This window comes from Ooceraea biroi, chromosome 12, assembly GCF_003672135.1.
Source record: "Ooceraea biroi isolate clonal line C1 chromosome 12, Obir_v5.4, whole genome shotgun sequence".
NCBI classification, from domain to species: domain Eukaryota; kingdom Metazoa; phylum Arthropoda; class Insecta; order Hymenoptera; family Formicidae; genus Ooceraea; species Ooceraea biroi.
Window position 1 is genome coordinate 8,716,165 of NC_039517.1, and position 18,676 is coordinate 8,734,840.

The window sequence follows — 18,676 nt, forward strand, 5'->3', positions numbered from 1 at the left end:
CACGTGTGATTTTATCCTAAAATAAGACAAAATATTTTTAAAGATATACAAATTTTAGGAACCCAATTTTATTCTACACAAAGCCAAGGTTATTTCTCATCATCTGATCATATCATCTTTGACTGTTGTGCTATCTTTACCCACGTGGACATCGTGTTCACATAAGCAATTTCATTTATTTCACAATTGAAAGTTAGAAGATAATGATGGAGAATTACGTACATGAACGCACCGTATTCCAGCATGACAAACTATTCTGTAGGATAAAAATCGAGGCGATTATCTGCCAGTCAATGACTCCCACGTAGTTTCAATCTAGCAGGAAGAAACAAAGATAAACGCAATTGTTCTCTTGATAAACAGATAGAAACGCAACAAAGACTGAAGGCAAATCGGCCTCGACGAACTTCGCTCAGTCTCGCTTGCAAATTTCATTACTTTCGATTGTCCAACTTCACGTGAAGTCTGACTCCACGCGCAAGCGCGGCAAGAGTTTATTTCTGACATTATCCGTTTCTCCAACGATCAGTGTAGTTCAGCTCCCATCTATTACTTGTTAGAAGTCGCTTCGCGATCACTCTGGAAAGGTAGATCTCGCCACCAAGAAAGTGATCCTTAGAAATGCAAGACAAACAATATCCCAACGTGTATTATATACAGGACCTGAAGTACGTTAAAATGTTCGTCCCGACTATCCTGAACGCGCTCGGTATCTGGCCGTCACTTGGCAAACGAAAATCCATTTGTAAAAGGCTCGTCGACTACTTGTTCAGTTTCTTATCGTACAGTCTAATATTCGCCTCAATAATACCCAGTAGTCTCTTCTGGGTGTTCAAGGGGACTACTCACACCCGCGTTCGAATGTTTACGCCTTTCGCATACTCGATCGTGATCGTCAGCAAATACAGCATTTTGATACTCAGTCAGGATCAGATTAGGCGCTGTTTGAAATACGTCGAGGAAGATTGGAAGAACGTCGTCAACAACGACGAACGGAACATGATGCTTGAGGCCGCGAGAGTCGGTAGACGTCTCGTTGCGATCTCCATGTCATTCTACTGCAGCAGCATAATGTCGGTTCGTTTGATCCCGTTGCTTTACTTGGGAAAGATTGTCGATCAGTACAACGTCACGATCAGACTGCTGCCCAGTCCGGCTTACTTGTTCTCGCTGGACATACAAGCCACCCCCGTCTATGAGATAATGTACTCGTTGCAAGGAGCGTACGGTATCGTCAGCGCATCAATCGCCACAGGTGGGATCGGACTTATCATCATCTTCGTGATGCACGCTTGCGGTCAGCTAAAGATCTTAATGAACTTGATGAGTGAGTTCAGTGAAGATCTGCAGCAGAAGGAAGTGGATAAGAAACTAGCCAATATAGTGGAGCATCAGATCAGAATACGCAAGTGAGTCGGCATAAGCCTCACTCTATTCAGTTTGTCAATCTCCAGTGATTGATCTGCTTGATGATTTCAAGTTACCGAAAATTATCACCGTTTGTTTTATTGACGTTATTACGTTTCAGTTTTTTGCAAGTAGTGGATCATGCACTGCGTCAAATTAGTTTCTTGGAAATATCGATAGGTTCATTAATCATGTCCATTCAGAGTTATTGTATATTAACGGTTAGTAATACCAATTTTATTTTCATTTCGATAACTCTAATATAAAAATTACGGAAGAATAACGATAGAGAAGATAAAGTAATTTTTTTATATATCTAATTATTCATGATACTATTTATTCTAAGTAATAAAACTTTACATGCTTGTTAGAGAAATTAATTAATTATAATTTATTTTTAAATTGTGTCATGAGAGAATAGCAATATGCATTCTTATATTAAAATCGAATACATTTTTACAGGAATTCGAAAATAGTAATTCTATGGTAATAATTTTTTTCACTATTTCATATTGTACTGCAACAATAAGTGTATTTATATTTTGTTACGTAGGCAATCAACTTATTCTGCAGGTACATTTTTATTTATTAGACTTTTGAATTTTCGTATATGTCACTTGTAGCACATTATTACATACATGCGATAACAGGCGGAGAAGGTAGCGCTTATGTCCTACGAGCTTGAATGGTGTCGGCTTCCAGACAGGAAGGCACGCCAATTACTGTTAGTAATAATAATGTCTAACAAACCGATGAAGATCACCGCTGGAAATTTCTTGGATCTGTCATTAAAGACGTTTGGCGACGTAAGTTACTCAATTTCAAAATATATGAAAAGGATAGATAAAATTATAAATAGAAGTTTGATCACTTGTCATAACTATTCATTGTTGGCAGATTGTTTTAACGATGATATTCCTCATTCAAAATGTTTCAATATGGAAAAATATATTTGAAATATTATAATTTTTAGATCATGAAAACAAGTTTCGCTTATCTTAATATGCTTCGAAATGCAATTGGCTAACTAAGACTTGTTGCATTGATTGATGAAGCTTATGACTTAAGCCACATATCATATAAATATTACATGTGCTGTATTATATATATGCGTAAAAGAAACATTGAAATAGAAATATTTGATGTACAGGTGTTGTACAGGATGGTTGTTAATGGAGATACCAACTCTCGAGTGAAATAATAGAATAGATAATAGAACAGATAATAGAATAAATAATAGATAATAGAGTGAAATACAGAACAGGTTGAAGGTAAATAAAAAAGTCTTACAAACCCTACGTAAGATGAAAGGATATTAAATAAAAGGAATTGTGAAATGACAGTGCATCGAAATGTGGTACTTTAGTTACGATAGCGATCCATTAAAAAATATCAGAAAAATCAATTGTATATTGTCTATCTTTGCGAGCGTTTATGCTCATTACAAGGGAATATCGCCAGTAGTCCGCTCAAAGCATTTCGCGTAATGCCTCTTGCGGGATGTACTCTCGCTTTTTTGTATTCTTTTTTATTTAATATCACAAAATTTCACGTGATTGTTTAAAAAATGGTAAAGATCTTTTTTACTCAACTCAACTCGATCTCAGACCTCAGTTTTTTGAGCATTGGTTACCAAATTATCCATTACCGAACACCCTGCTTATTCACATAATTTACATACTTCGTCGTTACATCTTATTTCAAGACCTGATGAACAATATTTCACACCTTTTACAACATGAGAGATAGGATTTTCCAAAAGACTTTTCACATTCTGCCTAGACAATTTGCTTTAATCTCTCGATATATGATTTTTTATCTCTCAGAGAATCAACTAAAGTTCAAGTGTGAAACGACATGCAATGCGCAACAGTCACTTCAAAGTTACTTCTTGCTACTTTACTGATGCGAAGTGCTATCGTTCAGACGCATACGTGCTTGGCAAGTATTGCAGGCGTACAACGGTCGACTTCAACTCTCGATGGCGATGAGTAGCAATCGAGCTTCCGGCTCGTGGTTTAACGCGTAATATTATTGGTACTGAAGATATAGTCATCGAGAAAGCTTGCACAAACCATTTTTTTTGTAATTAACATATAAAATAATTTATATATAACCTCTAAATTATTTAAGATCCACGTACTTAAATCTCTTTTAGTGTTAAACGTGCTGATTTTTCCTAATCTAATCTGATGTTACATGAAGACGAAGCTTCTCAACAATCTGATAATATCATCTCCAACCCTTGTGCTATCTTTACCTACGTGGACAGTGCGTGCATATAAGCGACTCCACATTTAGTTATTGGAAGATTCTGTTTCCGGAGAAGTTTCCGATGGTTTTGCACATGAATGCGCAGTATTCGCAGTATTCCAACATGACGAGCTATTCCGCGAAATGTAAATAGAGACTATTATCTGTCAGTCAATGAATCCCACGTAGTTTCAACGCAGGAAGAAACAAAGTTAAACGCAGTTTTTCTCTTGATGAACTTTTATGACAGATGGAAAACGCAATGCTGAAGGCTGAAGGCAAATCGGTCTCGACTTCGCAGTCCACCTTGCAAATTTCATTACTTTCGATTTTCCGACTTCACGTAAAGTCTGAATCCACGCGCAAGCGTGGTAAGAGTTTCGTTCTGACATTATCTGTTTCTCTAACGATCAGTGTAGTTCAGCTGCCATCTACTACTTATTAGTAGAACGCTCTGCGATCAATCTCGAGAGGAAGCTCTCATTACCAAGAAAGTGATCCTTCAAAATGCAAGACAAACAATATCTCAACGTGTATTATGTACAGGACCTGAAGTACGTTAAAATGTTCGTCCCGACTATCCTGAACGCGCTCGGTATCTGGCCGTCACTCGGCAAACGAAAATCCATTTGTAAAAGGCTCGTCGACTACTTGTTCATTTTCTTATCGTACAGTCTGATATTCGCCTCAATAATACCCAGTAGTCTCTTCTGGGTGTTCAAGGGGACTACTCACACCCGCGTTCGAATGTTTATGCCTCTCGCATACTCGATCGTGATCATCAGCAAATACAGCATTCTGATACTCAGTCAGGATCAGATTAGGCGCTGTTTGAAATACGTCGAAGAAGATTGGAAGAACGTCGCCAACGTTGACGCGCGGAACATAATGCTTGAGTCCGCGAGAGTCAGTAGACGTCTCGTTGCGATCTGCATATCGGTTTTGTGCAGCAGCCCAATGGCGATTCGATTGGTCCCATTGCTTTACTTGGGAAAGATTGTCGATCAGTACAACGTCACGATCAGACTGCTGCCCACTCCGGCTTACTTGTTCTCGCTAGACATACAAGCCACCCCCATCTATGAGATAATGTACTTGTTGCAAGGAGCGTACGGTATCGTCATCGCATCAATCGGCTCAGGTGGAATCGGTCTTATGATCATCTTCGTGATGCACGCTTGCGGTCAGCTGAAGATCTTAATGAACTTGATGAGAGAGTTCACTGAAGAGCAGCAGCAGAAGAAGGTGGATAAGAAGTTAACCAATATAGGGGAGCATCAGATCAGAATACGCAAGTGAGTCGGCATAAGCCTCATTCTATTCATTTTGTTAAATGACCTCTAATGATTTATCGATAATTATCGCCGTGTTTTATTGACGTTATTACGTTTCAGTTTTTTGCAATTAGTGGAGCATGCACTGCGTCAAATTAGTTTCTTGGACATATCGATAGCTTTATTAGTCATATCCATTCAGAGTTATTGCATATTAATGGTTAGTAATTCTGCTTTTATTGTAATTTTGATAACTCTAATACAAAAGGACGGAAAAATAGCGATAAAGAAGATAAATCAAGTGATTTTTTCATAATTCTAATTATTCATGATTCTATTTATGATAAGTAGTAAAAATTTATATGGTAGAGAAAGTATTTAATCATATTTTACATTTAAGTTGTGTCATGAGAAAATATCAATATGCCTTATTATATTACAATCGAATACATTTTTACAGGAATTCGAAAATAGTAATTCTATGGTAATAATCGTTTACACTATTTCATATAGTTCTGGACTGATAACTGTGTTTATATTTTGTTACATAGGCAATCAACTTATTCTGCAGGTATATATTTATATATATTAGTCTCTTAAGTTTCCGTACATGTCACTTGTAGCACATTATTACATACATGCGATAACAGGCGGAGGAGGTAGCGCTTATGGCCTACGGGCTTGAGTGGTATCGGCTTCCAGACAGGAAGGCACGCCAATTACTGTTAGTAATGATCATGTCTAACAAACCGATGACGATCACCGCTGGAAATTTCTTGGATCTGTCATTAAAGACGTTTGGCGACGTAAGTTACTCAATTTCAAAATATATGAAAAGGATAGATAAAATTATAAATAGAAGTTTGATCTTGTCATAACTATTCATTGTTGGCAGATTGTTTTAACGATGATATTCCTCATTCAAAATGTTTCAATATGAAAAAATATATTTGAAATATAATTTTTAGATCATGAAAACGAGTTTCGCTTATCTTAATATGCTCCGAAATACAATTGGCTAACTAAGACTTGTTGCATTGATTGATGAAGCTTATGACTTAAGCCACATATCATATCAGTATTACATGTGCTGTATTATATATATGCGTAATAGAAATATTGAAATAGAAATATTTGATGATGTATAAGATATCCGGTAATGAAGATACCAACTGTCGAAATAATAGAGCAGATTGAGGGGTGAATCTACCGATTAGCGAACCCAACTCTTATCACCTTGTCCTTGACATATATTATAGAGGTCACCCTCCTGAGTGACCTTCAAAAGGTTTTAGCCGTCGGTCGTTGTTTACTAAAAAGTTATTAACAAAAGAAGTTTAATGATTTTGCACGAATTTTCAGCCGTCCTCAATAAGCAAAAGGTAAGCTACTTTAGTAGCGATCTATTAAAAAAATATTAGAAAAGTCAATTGTGCATTGTCTTCATTTGCGGGTGTTTATGCTTATTACAAGGTAACAAGTACCATTGGTCTGTCCAAAGTATTTCGCCTCGTGCGTGTGAGACATACCCTCTGTTTTGAATCTTTCTTATTTAATATCTCAAAATGTCACGTGATTGTTTGAAGAACGGTAGAGAACTCAACTCAACTCGCTCTATGACCACAGTTTTTTTAGCATTACCGAATTATCTATTATCGAACACCCTGTCTATTCACATAATTTATGTACTTCGTCGTTACATCTTAGTTCAATATACTGACAACAGTATTACACGCCTTTACAACATCACATATATGATTTTCCAAAAGATTGTTTTACGTTCTGCCTGTGAGATTTGTTTCACTCTGTCGGTCTATAATTCTTTATCTCTCAGAGAGTCAACTAAAGTACATGTTTGAAATGACATGCAATGCGCAACAATCACTTCAAAGTTACCTCTTGCTACTTTACTGATGCGAAGTGCTATCGTTCAGACGCATACGTGCTTGGCAAGTATTGCAGGCGTACAACGGTCGACTTCAACTCTCGATGGCGATGAGTAGCAATCGAGCTTCCGGCTCGTGGTTTAACGCGTAATATTATTGGTACTGAAGATATAGTCATCGAGAAAGCTTGCACAAACCATTTTTTTTGTAATTAACATATAAAATAATTTATATATAACCTCTAAATTATTTAAGATCCAAGTACTTAAATCTCTTTTAGTGTTAAACGTGCTGATTTTTCCTAATCTAATCTGATGTTACATGAAGACGAAGCTTCTCAACAATCTGATAATATCATCTCCAACCCTTGTGCTATCTTTACCTACGTGGACAGTGCGTGCATATAAGCGACTCCACATTTAGTTATTGGAAGATTCTGTTTCCGGAGAAGTTTCCGATGGTTTTGCACATGAATGCGCAGTATTCGCAGTATTCCAACATGACGAGCTATTCCGCGAAATGTAAATCGAAACTATTATCTGTCAGTCAATGAATCCCACGTAGTTTCAACGCAGGAAGAAACAAAGTTAAACGCAGTTTTTCTCTCGATGAACTTTTATGACAGATGGAAAACGCAATGCTGAAGGCTGAAGGCAAATTGGTCTCGACTTTGCAGTCTACCTTGCAAATTTCATTACTTTCGATTTTCCGACTTCACGTAAAGTCTGAATCCACGCGCAAGCGTGGTAAGAGTTTCTTTCTGACATTATCTGTTTCTCTAACGATCAGTTGTATTTCAGCTCCCATTTATTACTTGTTAGAAGTCGCTCCGCGATCACTCTGGAAAGGTAGCTCTCGCCACCAAGAAAGTGATCCTTCAAAATGCAAGACATAATACCGTCTCTCAACGTGTATTATGTACAGGATCTGAAGTACGCTAGAATGTTCGTCCCGAATATCCTGAACGCGCTCGGTATCTGGCCGTCACTCGGCAAACGAAAATCCATTTGTAAGAGGCTCGTCGACTACTTGCTCATTTTCTTATCGTACAGTCTGATATTCGCCTCACTAATACCCAGTAGTCTCTTCTGGGTGTTCAAGGGGACTATTCGCACTCGCGTGCGAATGTTTCTGCCTCTCGCATACACGATCGCGGCCGTCAGCAAATACGGCATTCTGATACTCGGTCAGGATCGGATTAGACACTGTGTGAAATACATCGAAGAAGATTGGAAGAACGTCGCCAACGTTGACGCGCGGAACATGATGCGTGAGTCCGCGAGAGTCGGTAGACGTCTCGTTGCGATTTCCATATCGTTCTACTGCAGCAGCATAATGTCGGTTCGTTTGATCCCGTTGCTTTACTTGGGAAAGATTGTCGATCAGTACAACGTTACCATCAGATTGCTGCCCACTCCGGCTTACTTGTTCTCGCTGGACGTACAAGCCACCCCCGTTTATGAGATAATGTACTCGTTGCAAGGAGCGTACGGTATCGTCACCGCATCAATCTCCACAGGTGGAATCGGACTTATCACCATCTTCGTGATGCACGCTTGCGGTCAGCTAAAGATCTTAATGAACTTGATGAGTGAGTTCAGTGAAGATCTGCAGCAGAAGGAAGTGGATAAGAAACTAGCCAATATAGTGGAGCATCAGATCAGAATACGCAAGTGAGTCGGCATAAGCCTCACTCTATTCAGTTTGTCAATCTCCAGTGATTGATCTGCTTGATGATTTCAAGTTACCGAAAATTATCACCGTTTGTTTTATTGACGTTATTACGTTTCAGTTTTTTGCAATTAGTGGATCATGCACTGTGTCAAATTAGTTTCTTGGAAATATCGATAGCTTCATTAATCATGTCCATTCAGAGTTATTGTATATTAACGGTTAGTAATTCCAATTTTATTTTCATTTCGATAACTCTAATACAAAAATTACAGAAGAATAACAATAGAGAAGATAAAGTAATTTTTTATATATCTAATTATTCCTGATTCTATTTATGATAAGTAGTAACAATTTATATGGTAGAGAAAGTATTTAATCATATTGTACATTTAAGTTGTGTCATGAGAAAATATCAATATGCCTTATTATATTACAATCGAATACATTTTTACAGGAATTCGAAAATAGTAATTCTATGGTAATAATCTTTTTCACTATTTCATATTGTACTGCAACAATAAGTGTATTTATATTTTGTTACGTAGGCAATCAACTTATTCTGCAGGTTTTTATTTATACATTTTTATTTATTAGACTTTTAAATTTTCATATATGTCACTTGTAGTACATTGTTGTATACATGCGATAACAGGCGGAGAAGGTAGCGCTTATGTCCTACGAACTTGAATGGTATCGGCTTCCAGACAGGAAGGCACGCCAATTACTGTTAGTAATGATCATGTCTAACAAACCGATGACGATCACCGCTGGAAATTTCTTGGATCTGTCATTAAAGACGTTTTGCGACGTAAGTTACTCAATTTCAAAATATATGAAAAGGATAGATAAAATTATAAATAGAAGTTTGATCTTGTCATAACTATTCATTGTTGGCAGATTGTTTTAACGATGATATTCCTCATTCAAAATGTTTCAATATGGAAAAATATATTTGAAATATAATTTTTAGATTATGAAAACAAGTTTCGCTTATCTTAATATGCTTCGAAATACAATTGGCTAAGACTTGTTGCATTGATTGATGAAGCTTATGACTTAAGCCACATATCATATCAGTATTACATGTGCTGTATTATATATATGCGTAATAGAAATATTTGATGATGTACAGGATGTCCGGTAAGGAAGATTCCGACTGTCGAAATAATAGAGCATGTTGAGTTAAGTATACAAGTCCTACAAACTCGACGGAAAATTAAAGGATATAAAGTAAAAATAATTGTCAAATGAGAGCGCATCGAGATGGGATACTTTAGTTACGGTAGCGATATATTAAAAAATAGTAGAAAAGTCAATTGTGCATTGTCTTCCTTTACGGGTGTTAATTACTCATTACAAGGTAACAAGTACCATTGGTCTGTCCAAAGTATTTCGCCTCGTGCGTGTGAGACATACCCTCTGTTTTGAATCTTTCTTATTTAATATCTCAAAATGTCACGTGATTGTTTGAAGAACGATAGAGAACTCAACTCAACTCGCTCTATGACCACAGTTTTTTTAGCATTACCGAATTATCTATTATCGAACACCCTGTCTATTCACATAATTTATGTACTTCGTCGTTACATCTTAGTTCAATATACTGACAACAGTATTACACGCCTTTACAACATCACATATATGATTTTCCAAAAGATTGTTTTACGTTCTGCCTGTGAGATTTGTTTCAATCTGTCGGTCTATAATTCTTTATCTCTCAGAGAGTCAACTAAAGTACATGTTTGAAATGACATGCAATGCGCAACAATCACTTCAAAGTTACCTCTTGCTACTTTACTGATGCGAAGTGCTATCGTTCAGACGCATACGTGCTTGACAAGTATTGCAGGCGTACAACGGTCGACTTCAACTCTCGATGGCGATGAGTAGCAATCGAGCTTCCGGCTCGTGGTTTAACGCGTAATATTATTGGTACTGAAGATATAGTCATCGAGAAAGCTTGCACAAACCATTTTTTTTGTAATTAACATATAAAATAATTTATATATAACCTCTAAATTATTTAAGATCCAAGTACTTATATCTCTTTTAGTGTTAAACGTGCTAATTTTTCCTAATCTAATCTGATGTTACATGAAGACGAAGCTTCTCAACAATCTGATAATATCATCTCCAACCCTTGTGCTATCTTTACCTACGTGGACAGTGCGTGCATATAAGCGACTCCACATTTAGTTATTGGAAGATTTTGTTTCCGGAGAACTTTTAGATGGTTTTGCACATGAATGCGCAGTATTCCAACATGACGAGCTATTCCGCGAAATGTAAATCGGGACTATTATCTGTTAGTCAATGAATCCCACGTAGTTTCAACGCAGGAAGAAACAAAGTTAAATGCAGTTTTTCTCTCGATGAACTTTTATGACAGATGGAAAACGCAATGCTGAAAGCTGGAGGAAATCGGTCTCGACTTCGCAGTCGCGCTTGCAAATTTCATTACATTCGATTTTTCTACTTCCCGTAACTCTGAGTCCTTGCTGCACGCAAGCGTGGCAAGAGTTTACTTCTGACATCATCCATTTCTCCAACGATCAGTCGTGGTTCAGCTTTCACCCACTACTCGCTAGTAGAACGCTCCGCGATCAATCTCGAGGGCAAGTTCTCGTCGAGTGATCCTCGAAAATGCAGAAGGTACAGCCTCCTAACGAGTACTATCTGCAGGACCTCAAGTACGCGAGTACGTTCCTTCCGAATATCTTGAACGCGCTCGGTATCTGGCTGTCACTCGGCAAACGGAAATCCATTTGTAAAAGGCTCGTCGACTTCTTCTTCATTTTCCTATCGTTTGGCCTGATATTCGCCGTCCTAATACCCGGTAGCCTCTTCTGGGTGTTCAAGGGAAACGCGCGCACTCGTCTGCGGATGTCCACATTTACCATGTATGTGATCGGAACCATCGGCAAATACAGCATTCTGATACTTGGCCAGGATCGGATTAGGCGCTGTTGGAAATACATCGAGGAGGATTGGCGGAATGTCGCCAAGGCGGACGCACGGAACATGATCCTCGAGTGCGCAGGAGTCGGCAGACGTCTCGCTGCGATCTGTGGATGGTTCTATTTCTGCAGCGGACTGGCCGGTCGCTTGCTCCCGTTGTTGTACTGGGGAAAAATTGTTGATCAGAACAATGTCACGGTCAAACTGCTACCCAATCCGGCCTACCTGTTCTCCTTGAATATGCAAGCCACCCCCGTCTATGAGATAATGTACTCGGTGCAAGGAGCGTACGGTCTCGTTACTGTATCAATCACCGCAAGTGCACCCGGTCTTATCATCGTCTTCGTGATGCACGCTTGCGGTCAGTTGAAGATTTTAATGAACTTGATGAGAGAGTTCATTGAAGAACAGCGACAGAAGGAAATGGATAAAAAGCTGGCCAATATAGTGGAGCATCAGATCAAAATACGGAGGTGAGTCGGCATAAGCTTCATTCTATTCATTTTGTTCTGCAGAATATGTTAAATGACCTCTAATGATTGATCTGATGATTTCACGCTATCGATAATTACATTTCAGTTTTTTGGAATTGGTGGAGCATGCAATGCATCAAATAAGTTTCATAGAAATATCGGCATGTATTGGGTCGTCCGGAAAGTTCGTGCCGATTTTTAATAGATGGCGTTGGAACATGTCTGAATATATCAATGTTATTGAAAACATACGATTTATATACATATGCTTAAAGGTGACATTTCAACGCATCTTTAGGAAAAAAGTTGTTTCAGATAAATTGATTCGTGTCAGTTTTGTACTCTTTTGAAGATGGAAGAAAACAAAGAATATTTTAGACACTTGATGCTTTTCTATTACCGGAAAGGCAAAAATGCCTCACAAGTAACAAATTCGGTATGATCTGTTTACGGAGAAGGCGCTTTAGCTGAAAGAACCGTACGTAAGTGGTTCGCTAAGTTTAGAGCTGGTGATTTTAACCTTAAAGACCAAGAACGCTCGGGCAGACCCTCTACTACTGATGATGACCAAATTAAGACACTGATCGAGAATAACCCGCGCTACACGACACGTGAATTAGCAGAGATACTGAAAATATCGAAAACCACTGTCCACGAGCTTGGTTATGTAAGTCGCTATGATATATGGGTTCTGCATAATTTGGCCGAAAAAAATTTAATGGATCGCATTTCCATCTGCGACTCGCTGTACAAGCGCAACGAAAACGTACCATTTTTGAAGCAATTAGTGACGGGTGACGAAAAATGGATCATTTACAACAATGTAGAACGAAAAAGACCCTGGGGTAAGCGAAATGAACCAGCATTAACCACTCCGAAAGCTGGCCTTCATCCAAAAAAAGTCATGCTCTGTGTCTGGTGGGATTGGAAAGGAATCCTATATTATGAGCTCCTACCACACAACCAAACGATAAATGCAGATAAGTACTGCTCGCAACTGGACGAATTAAAGACAGCGATTCAGGAAAAACGTCCAGAATTAGCTAATAGGAAGGGCGTCGTGTTCCATCAGGACAATGCCAGACCTCATGTTTCTTTGACTACCCGACAAAAATTGTTGGAGTTTGGCTGGGATGTGCTACCTCACCCACCGTATTCACCAGACATTGCACCTTCAGACTTTCACTTATTTAGGTCTTTGCAAAATTCTCTTAGCGGCAAGAACTTCAACTCTTTGATCGACATAAAAAACCACCTTGAGGAGTTTTTCGCCGAGAAACCTAAGAAGTTCTGGGAGAATGAAATCTTCCAGTTGCGTGAAAGATGGACAAAGGTTGTGAAACAAAACGGTGCATACATAAGTCAATAAATATTTATCGACATAAAAAAATGTTGCCTTTGAATTTTCCTTCAAAATCGGCACGAACTTTCCGGACGACCCAATACATTAGCTATATGTATTCAGGGTTATTTTATGATAATGGTAATTCCAATTTTATTTTAATTTCGGTAACATGCGTAATAAAAAAATGAGGAAAACAGATAGAGAGATAAGAAGGTTGATCAAGTAATATCTTTATGATTCTAATTTACGATAATTGTTAAAAAGTTACATGCTTCTTGGAAAATTTAATTAACCGCAATTTGCATTTGAGTTTTGTCATAGGAGAGTAACAGTATGTATTATTTATTATATGAAAATGTATTACATTTTTACAGGAATGGAATAATAGTAATTCTATGGTAATGATTCCTTACACTATTGTATGTAGTTCTGCAATAATAAGTATGTTTATAGTTTGTTACACAGGCAATCAACTTATCCTGCAGGTACAGTTTTGGATATATTACTCTCTTCAATTTTGGTACATGTTGTTTGTAGCACATTATTGCATCCACGCGATAACAGGCGAAGACAGCGCTTATGACTTGCGAACTTGAGTGGTATCGTCTTTCAGACCTAAAGGCACGCCAAATGGTGCTGCTAATGATCATGTCTAACAAACCGATCAAGATCACCGCTGGAAAGGTCTTGGATCTCTCATTAAAAACATTTGGTAACGTAAGATATTGAATTTGCAATAAATATAATGAAGATAGTATTATAAGTGGAATCCTGATCATTTATCATAATTATTCATTAGGAAATTGTTTTACCAATGATAATGCCCTGTTGCAATAAAAAACGTTTTAATGTATAATATGGAAAATTATATATGAAATATTATGTTTTTTAGATTATAAAAGCCTCCTTGGCGTATCTTAATATGCTTCGGAATGTAATTGGCTAAGTCTTTCTGTTCTGTTCAATGAAGTTTATGAAATCTACGCCACACATATTAGTAACACCTTGTACTGTATACATAACAAAAATATTTAAAATACAGATAGTTGTCGCTATATATTCGGACACTTTACATGCTCGTCGTTACATTATTACATCTAATTTTATTACTAGCAGGTAATGAGCAGTATTCATGTGCTCCTTATAACATGAAAGATAGAATTTTCCAAACGTTGTTTCACGCTCAGTCTATAAGATTCATTGCAACCTCTTAGTCTATAACTTTTCGTTTCTCAGAAAGTCAACTCTCGCACTAAAGTTTGAAGTGATAGACTTCAAAATTACTTCTCGATATTTTTCTACTTGCTTACACTGATACGGCGTATTAACGTTCAGACACGTACACGCACTGCGAGTTTTGCATGCGTGCAATTGTGGATTTCAACCCTCCATAACGATGAGTAGCAATTTTAGATCGTTAAAACTGCCGTAACGTATTTTAATCTGCTTCGGAAGGTTATGAAATAAGCAATTATACGACGCGCTATATCTAATTGAGACATTTGACTTATTTTTGACTATTAAATATTTCATTATTTATATATATATATATATATATATATATATATAGACTTGTAGCGATACAAATATTAATTTCGTTATGTAGAAGTAAAACTGTCGAAATTACATAAAATAGCTCCTTTTTTTCTTAAAATATTTATCCTGGAAGAAACTGAAATTCGATTCGATAATTATTTCATTAATAACATTATACAAGATTCGCAGTAATTATTACGATATGCCTTATTCAAGGAAGAAAGAGATAGATTGTCTACGTCTCGCATTTTGTAATTAAAAGGAAAATTGTAAGGAAATTGCAAGGAAAAGTCATCGAAAAGATCTACCATTTTATCATCAGAACTCCATTTCAACCATTAAATGATCAATACACCGCAACTTTTCTGAAACTAGTAGCGCGGAGTTATTTTTTGTGAAGTCTTTTATAGTTACGTTTCTGTGTCAGTATTACGAAATGTGAAATTATTTTTATATTTATATAGTATTTTATTTCTTTATTATCTTATTTACCTTATTTATTTATTTATATATTATTATTACTTCACAATTACGAACTCGTAATTTGCAATTAAACACTATCATTTAAGCATAACAGGATTTCTTAACTATAATAAATTTAACGATAATAAATTGCAAAGTTTTACTTACATTATTGTCGTTAACATACAGTAACATACATAGCGTATGCAGTTCAAATTGACATTAATTTTTTTCAGATCATAACTTCAAACTTTAGTTTGAAGTCGTACAGTGTCACATTGTGTATTATACAAAGCATTATCGCCGTTTGCTCGTCAACGTATTAAAAACTTGTGCAGCAGTTGAACACGCCAAGCAATGCGCAAACCGTTTCACGTGCCCTGTTATTACACGGGAGTAGTTTCGTGCATATAAATACATTGTATGTTCTTATTATAGAGAAAGAGGAAACATCTGTCATCAAACATATCATGTTCGTGCTTCTAGTCCTATCCATCTGTCGTCCCGAAATGCGAAACTGCTCATAACGGTTATCCTGTGAAACTAATTACAAAACTCACGTCAAAAATGATCCGGATGAGCAGCCACGCATAAGCCATTCAAATTCAATGAATGCAACAAAGTTGATCGAGTACTTCCTGTTAAAGCACCAATTTTCCACTTTCATCAGTAACAACGCATTAAAATTTAATTTCTCGCACGTAACTTCTATATATTTTATTATTTCACTAATGCTAGATTCTCAATTTAAGAATTTAATTTACTTGATATCTGATATCAAAATCAGATATAAATCGCTGTTCGCGTAGTTAGCAATTTACGCACTGCTACTGCTTCAGCATGACAGTTCTATGTCCTGACACAAGGTGGCTAGTAGCCTCTTCATTACACGAATCGATTCCACCGTGTAATTATCTTCAATCAACAAAAAATCGCGCAGCTCTTTCTGCTAAACTTCAAACTACAAGCAAACTACGACCGAATCACCGAAAGTGATTCACCCACGCAGACGCGAGAACATGCATACAATACAGGCAAGTTTCGTCGCGGTTTCGTACGTCAGTTGTGATCACGCAACCACCTGGTGAACAAGTATCTCCTGCACAAGATCCGAATTGCTTCTAGCACTGATCTGATGACTACTATGTACGAGCGCGCGGATCTGTGTAACTCCAATTATGAGAATGACATACGATACACCGTGCAAGTGCACAGATTGATTCTGAGCTTGATCGGAGTGTGGCCGATTCTGAAAAAATCTAGATATCGACAGACACTCGTCAAAGGAGTCATCAAGATCGTGTGTTGCTTCCTACTCTCCTTCAATCTGATACCGTGGGCGTTGTACATGTTTCTGATCGTGGATACGTTGACGGGCAGACTCAAGATGCTCGGTGCGCTCTGCTTCTACAGCATGGTGCCTGCCATGTACTACGCGCTCATGTTACGCGAGGATCGTATCAAGGAATGCGTGAGACACGTGGAGGAAGATTGGCGGAACGTCCGGGACGTGAACGATCGCAGAATCATGCTGGACAATGCGAGAGCCGGCCGCTTCATCCTCATCTATGCTACGTTGTTTCTGTTCACCAGTGGCTTCATTTATCGCCTGATCCAGCCGATCGCTCGCGGCAAAACCGTCATCGGGAACATCACGATTAGGCCACTGGTGCAGAGCAATTATTACATCTTCTTCGATCCACAGCAAAGCCCTGCTTACGAGATCGTGTTCTCGCTACATTTACTGACCGGCATTATTATTTATGCTGTAATGGCCGCTGTGTGCGGAATCGCCGCGCTGTTCACCATGCACGCATGCGGGCAACTCGAGATGCTGGCCGCATGGTTGGAGAACTTGTCGAATGAGGACCAACGGCCGAGAGATTGTACATCGGCTCAAAAGCTCGCGATGATTATCATGCATCACGTGAGGATACGTAAGTGAGTAATTGAAATGATTATGCATCTTTCATTAAACCATTGTTAATATCTCTTTAATTTATTATATTTAGTTGCGTGAAAATATCGCATTGCAATAAATTACATAAATTTCGTTAAAATGTTTTGTGATGTTATCTAAAATTGATTTTACAAATATCCGCTTCTCAGAAATTTTAAACTTAAAGAAACTAAATATCTTTATTTCTTGAATTAATGAGATTTAATAGTCTAAGAATCTTTTTATAATAAAATATGTTTCATAAAAATATTTTATTAATTTAAGAAACGTGGTTTGTTTATATGATATTTGTGTAAGCTAAAACAATTGTTCAATTCTAGATTCGTAGATCGCATACAAGACATTATAGGAGGAATGTGTTTTATTGAAATTATTGATAGCACTTTGATATTATGTCTCCTAGGATATTATGTGATTACGGTAGGCAAATGCGATAACATCCCACCAACTTTCTACAAATTGGATGCGGATCTCTCGTAATACACTTACACATGCTTAAAATAATATTAATAAAATCATACATATTTTAGGGATGGGAACGTAACGATGCACTCTCATCTCTGACGTATTTTATAATGCTCATCTCATTTACGTTTAATATTTTTATATTGTGTTACATTGGAGACGCTTTAAGTACTCAGGTATGATACGCGAATAAAAGAGAAATATGCAGATACATAAAATATTAAACCGAAAGATATAGCATAATGAAAAACATTATAACAAATTGTATGTCTGAGATAAATTTATATCAAATTGCAATTATTAAATCGTGATAATGAAATCGTAATTTATTGCAACACTTATTGTACTGTACATCAAATAGGGCAGTAAAGTACATACAACTTCCTGCACGATCGATTGGTACTGTCTATCTAACAAAGAAGCTCGTTACCTTATCCTAATAATTGCCACGGCTAGTCATCCTACGAAGCTCACGCCGGGTAAAGTGATGGATCTTTCGTTCAGCAGTTTTGGCACCGTAAGCAGCTTTACTTCTGCATTTCTCCTACGATATAATAGTAGAAAAGAGAAACTTTTATGATAAAATGATATTTACTACACACAAATAATTTCTTTTAAGTAATAATATTTTATTAATTAATAACATCGGTTATTATGGTGGTCGATACAATATTTTCGTTCTAAATGCATATTCTTTTTTATATTTACTTGATCGTGATTATAATAATATATATATGTATATTCTATATATTTAATTTTTATCACATTTTTAGATTGTTAGAACCGCAATGACATACCTGAACTTGCTCCGAACAGTCACGCTGTAATCGCGCGAGTTACATCATAACATGAAAATATTTTACTGTCTTATACAGAGAACAAGCACTTGTAATCCGAAATCTTAAATAACAACATTCATGCAAACCGAATTTCGTCTTTGATTGTCAGAGATTCACATCATCCTACGACATCTTTTCGTTCAC

The 18,676-nt window shown here is 37.1% G+C and overlaps 4 protein-coding genes across 11 annotated transcripts; all 4 read left to right on the forward strand.

Annotated features, from left to right (window-relative positions):
• Positions 1-74: 74 nt before the first annotated feature.
• LOC105284289 (odorant receptor 30a) lies at positions 75-8,425 on the forward strand. Of its 6 annotated transcripts, none has more exons than XM_026974175.1 (5): positions 75-1,409; positions 1,529-1,628; positions 1,870-1,980; positions 2,058-2,213; positions 5,903-6,115. In XM_026974175.1, exons 1-5 carry the CDS (start codon positions 622-624, stop codon positions 5,954-5,956), a joined length of 1,209 nt encoding a protein of 402 aa, XP_026829976.1. In that variant the 5' UTR covers positions 75-621; the 3' UTR covers positions 5,957-6,115. The 6 variants fall into 6 exon arrangements, with proteins under 6 accessions (XP_026829976.1, XP_026829974.1, XP_011345979.1 ...); XM_026974173.1 differs by lacking the exons at positions 1,529-1,628; positions 1,870-1,980; positions 2,058-2,213 and adding exons at positions 5,055-5,154; positions 5,395-5,505; positions 5,585-5,740 and having other exon boundaries at positions 5,903-5,995; XM_011347677.3 differs by lacking the exon at positions 5,903-6,115 and adding an exon at positions 2,558-3,523.
• Positions 6,759-10,106, forward strand: LOC105281881 (odorant receptor 63a). 3 transcript variants are annotated; one of them, XM_011343426.3, is made up of 5 exons: positions 6,759-8,493; positions 8,613-8,712; positions 8,949-9,059; positions 9,147-9,302; positions 9,392-10,106. In XM_011343426.3, the coding sequence occupies exons 1-5, from the start codon at positions 7,703-7,705 to the stop codon at positions 9,455-9,457; spliced, it is 1,224 nt and encodes a 407-aa protein (XP_011341728.1). In that variant the 5' UTR covers positions 6,759-7,702; the 3' UTR covers positions 9,458-10,106. The 3 variants fall into 3 exon arrangements, with proteins under 3 accessions (XP_011341728.1, XP_011341729.1, XP_019888022.1); XM_011343427.3 differs by having other exon boundaries at positions 9,465-10,106; XM_020032463.2 differs by having other exon boundaries at positions 8,949-8,972.
• A 139-nt stretch (positions 10,107-10,245) lies between these two features.
• LOC105281883 (odorant receptor 13a-like) lies at positions 10,246-14,325 on the forward strand. Its single transcript, XM_026974339.1, has 5 exons — positions 10,246-11,925; positions 12,032-12,155; positions 13,627-13,755; positions 13,835-13,987; positions 14,163-14,325. The coding sequence occupies exons 1-5, from the start codon at positions 11,138-11,140 to the stop codon at positions 14,214-14,216; spliced, it is 1,248 nt and encodes a 415-aa protein (XP_026830140.1). The 5' UTR covers positions 10,246-11,137; the 3' UTR covers positions 14,217-14,325.
• Positions 14,326-15,313: 988 nt separating this feature from the next.
• LOC105281873 (odorant receptor 2a) lies at positions 15,314-18,619 on the forward strand. The gene is made up of 5 exons (XM_011343411.3): positions 15,314-17,209; positions 17,549-17,648; positions 17,759-17,869; positions 18,055-18,210; positions 18,467-18,619. Exons 1-5 carry the CDS (start codon positions 16,404-16,406, stop codon positions 18,518-18,520), a joined length of 1,227 nt encoding a protein of 408 aa, XP_011341713.2. The 5' UTR covers positions 15,314-16,403; the 3' UTR covers positions 18,521-18,619.
• Positions 18,620-18,676: the final 57 nt, after the last annotated feature.

Excerpts from the sequence above, each read along its gene's own strand:
- LOC105284289 (XM_026974175.1), top strand. The coding sequence starts at position 622 with ATGCAAGACAAACAATATCCCAACGTGTATTATATACAGGACCTGAAG. Across the intron at positions 1,410-1,528 it reads CATCAGATCAGAATACGCAA|TTTTTTGCAAGTAGTGGATC; the intron begins GTGAGTCGGCAT and ends ATTACGTTTCAG. Across the intron at positions 1,981-2,057 it reads GCAATCAACTTATTCTGCAG|GCGGAGAAGGTAGCGCTTAT; the intron begins GTACATTTTTAT and ends ATGCGATAACAG.
- LOC105281881 (XM_011343426.3), top strand. The coding sequence starts at position 7,703 with ATGCAAGACATAATACCGTCTCTCAACGTGTATTATGTACAGGATCTG. Across the intron at positions 8,494-8,612 it reads CATCAGATCAGAATACGCAA|TTTTTTGCAATTAGTGGATC; the intron begins GTGAGTCGGCAT and ends ATTACGTTTCAG. Across the intron at positions 8,713-8,948 it reads AGAGTTATTGTATATTAACG|GAATTCGAAAATAGTAATTC; the intron begins GTTAGTAATTCC and ends ACATTTTTACAG.
- LOC105281873 (XM_011343411.3), top strand. The coding sequence starts at position 16,404 with ATGACTACTATGTACGAGCGCGCGGATCTGTGTAACTCCAATTATGAG. Across the intron at positions 17,649-17,758 it reads TAGGATATTATGTGATTACG|GGATGGGAACGTAACGATGC; the intron begins GTAGGCAAATGC and ends TACATATTTTAG. Across the intron at positions 18,211-18,466 it reads CGTTCAGCAGTTTTGGCACC|ATTGTTAGAACCGCAATGAC; the intron begins GTAAGCAGCTTT and ends TCACATTTTTAG.
- LOC105281883 (XM_026974339.1), top strand. The coding sequence starts at position 11,138 with ATGCAGAAGGTACAGCCTCCTAACGAGTACTATCTGCAGGACCTCAAG. Across the intron at positions 12,156-13,626 it reads GTTGGAACATGTCTGAATAT|TGTATTACATTTTTACAGGA; the intron begins ATCAATGTTATT and ends ATTATATGAAAA. Across the intron at positions 13,988-14,162 it reads CATTAAAAACATTTGGTAAC|ATTATAAAAGCCTCCTTGGC; the intron begins GTAAGATATTGA and ends TATGTTTTTTAG.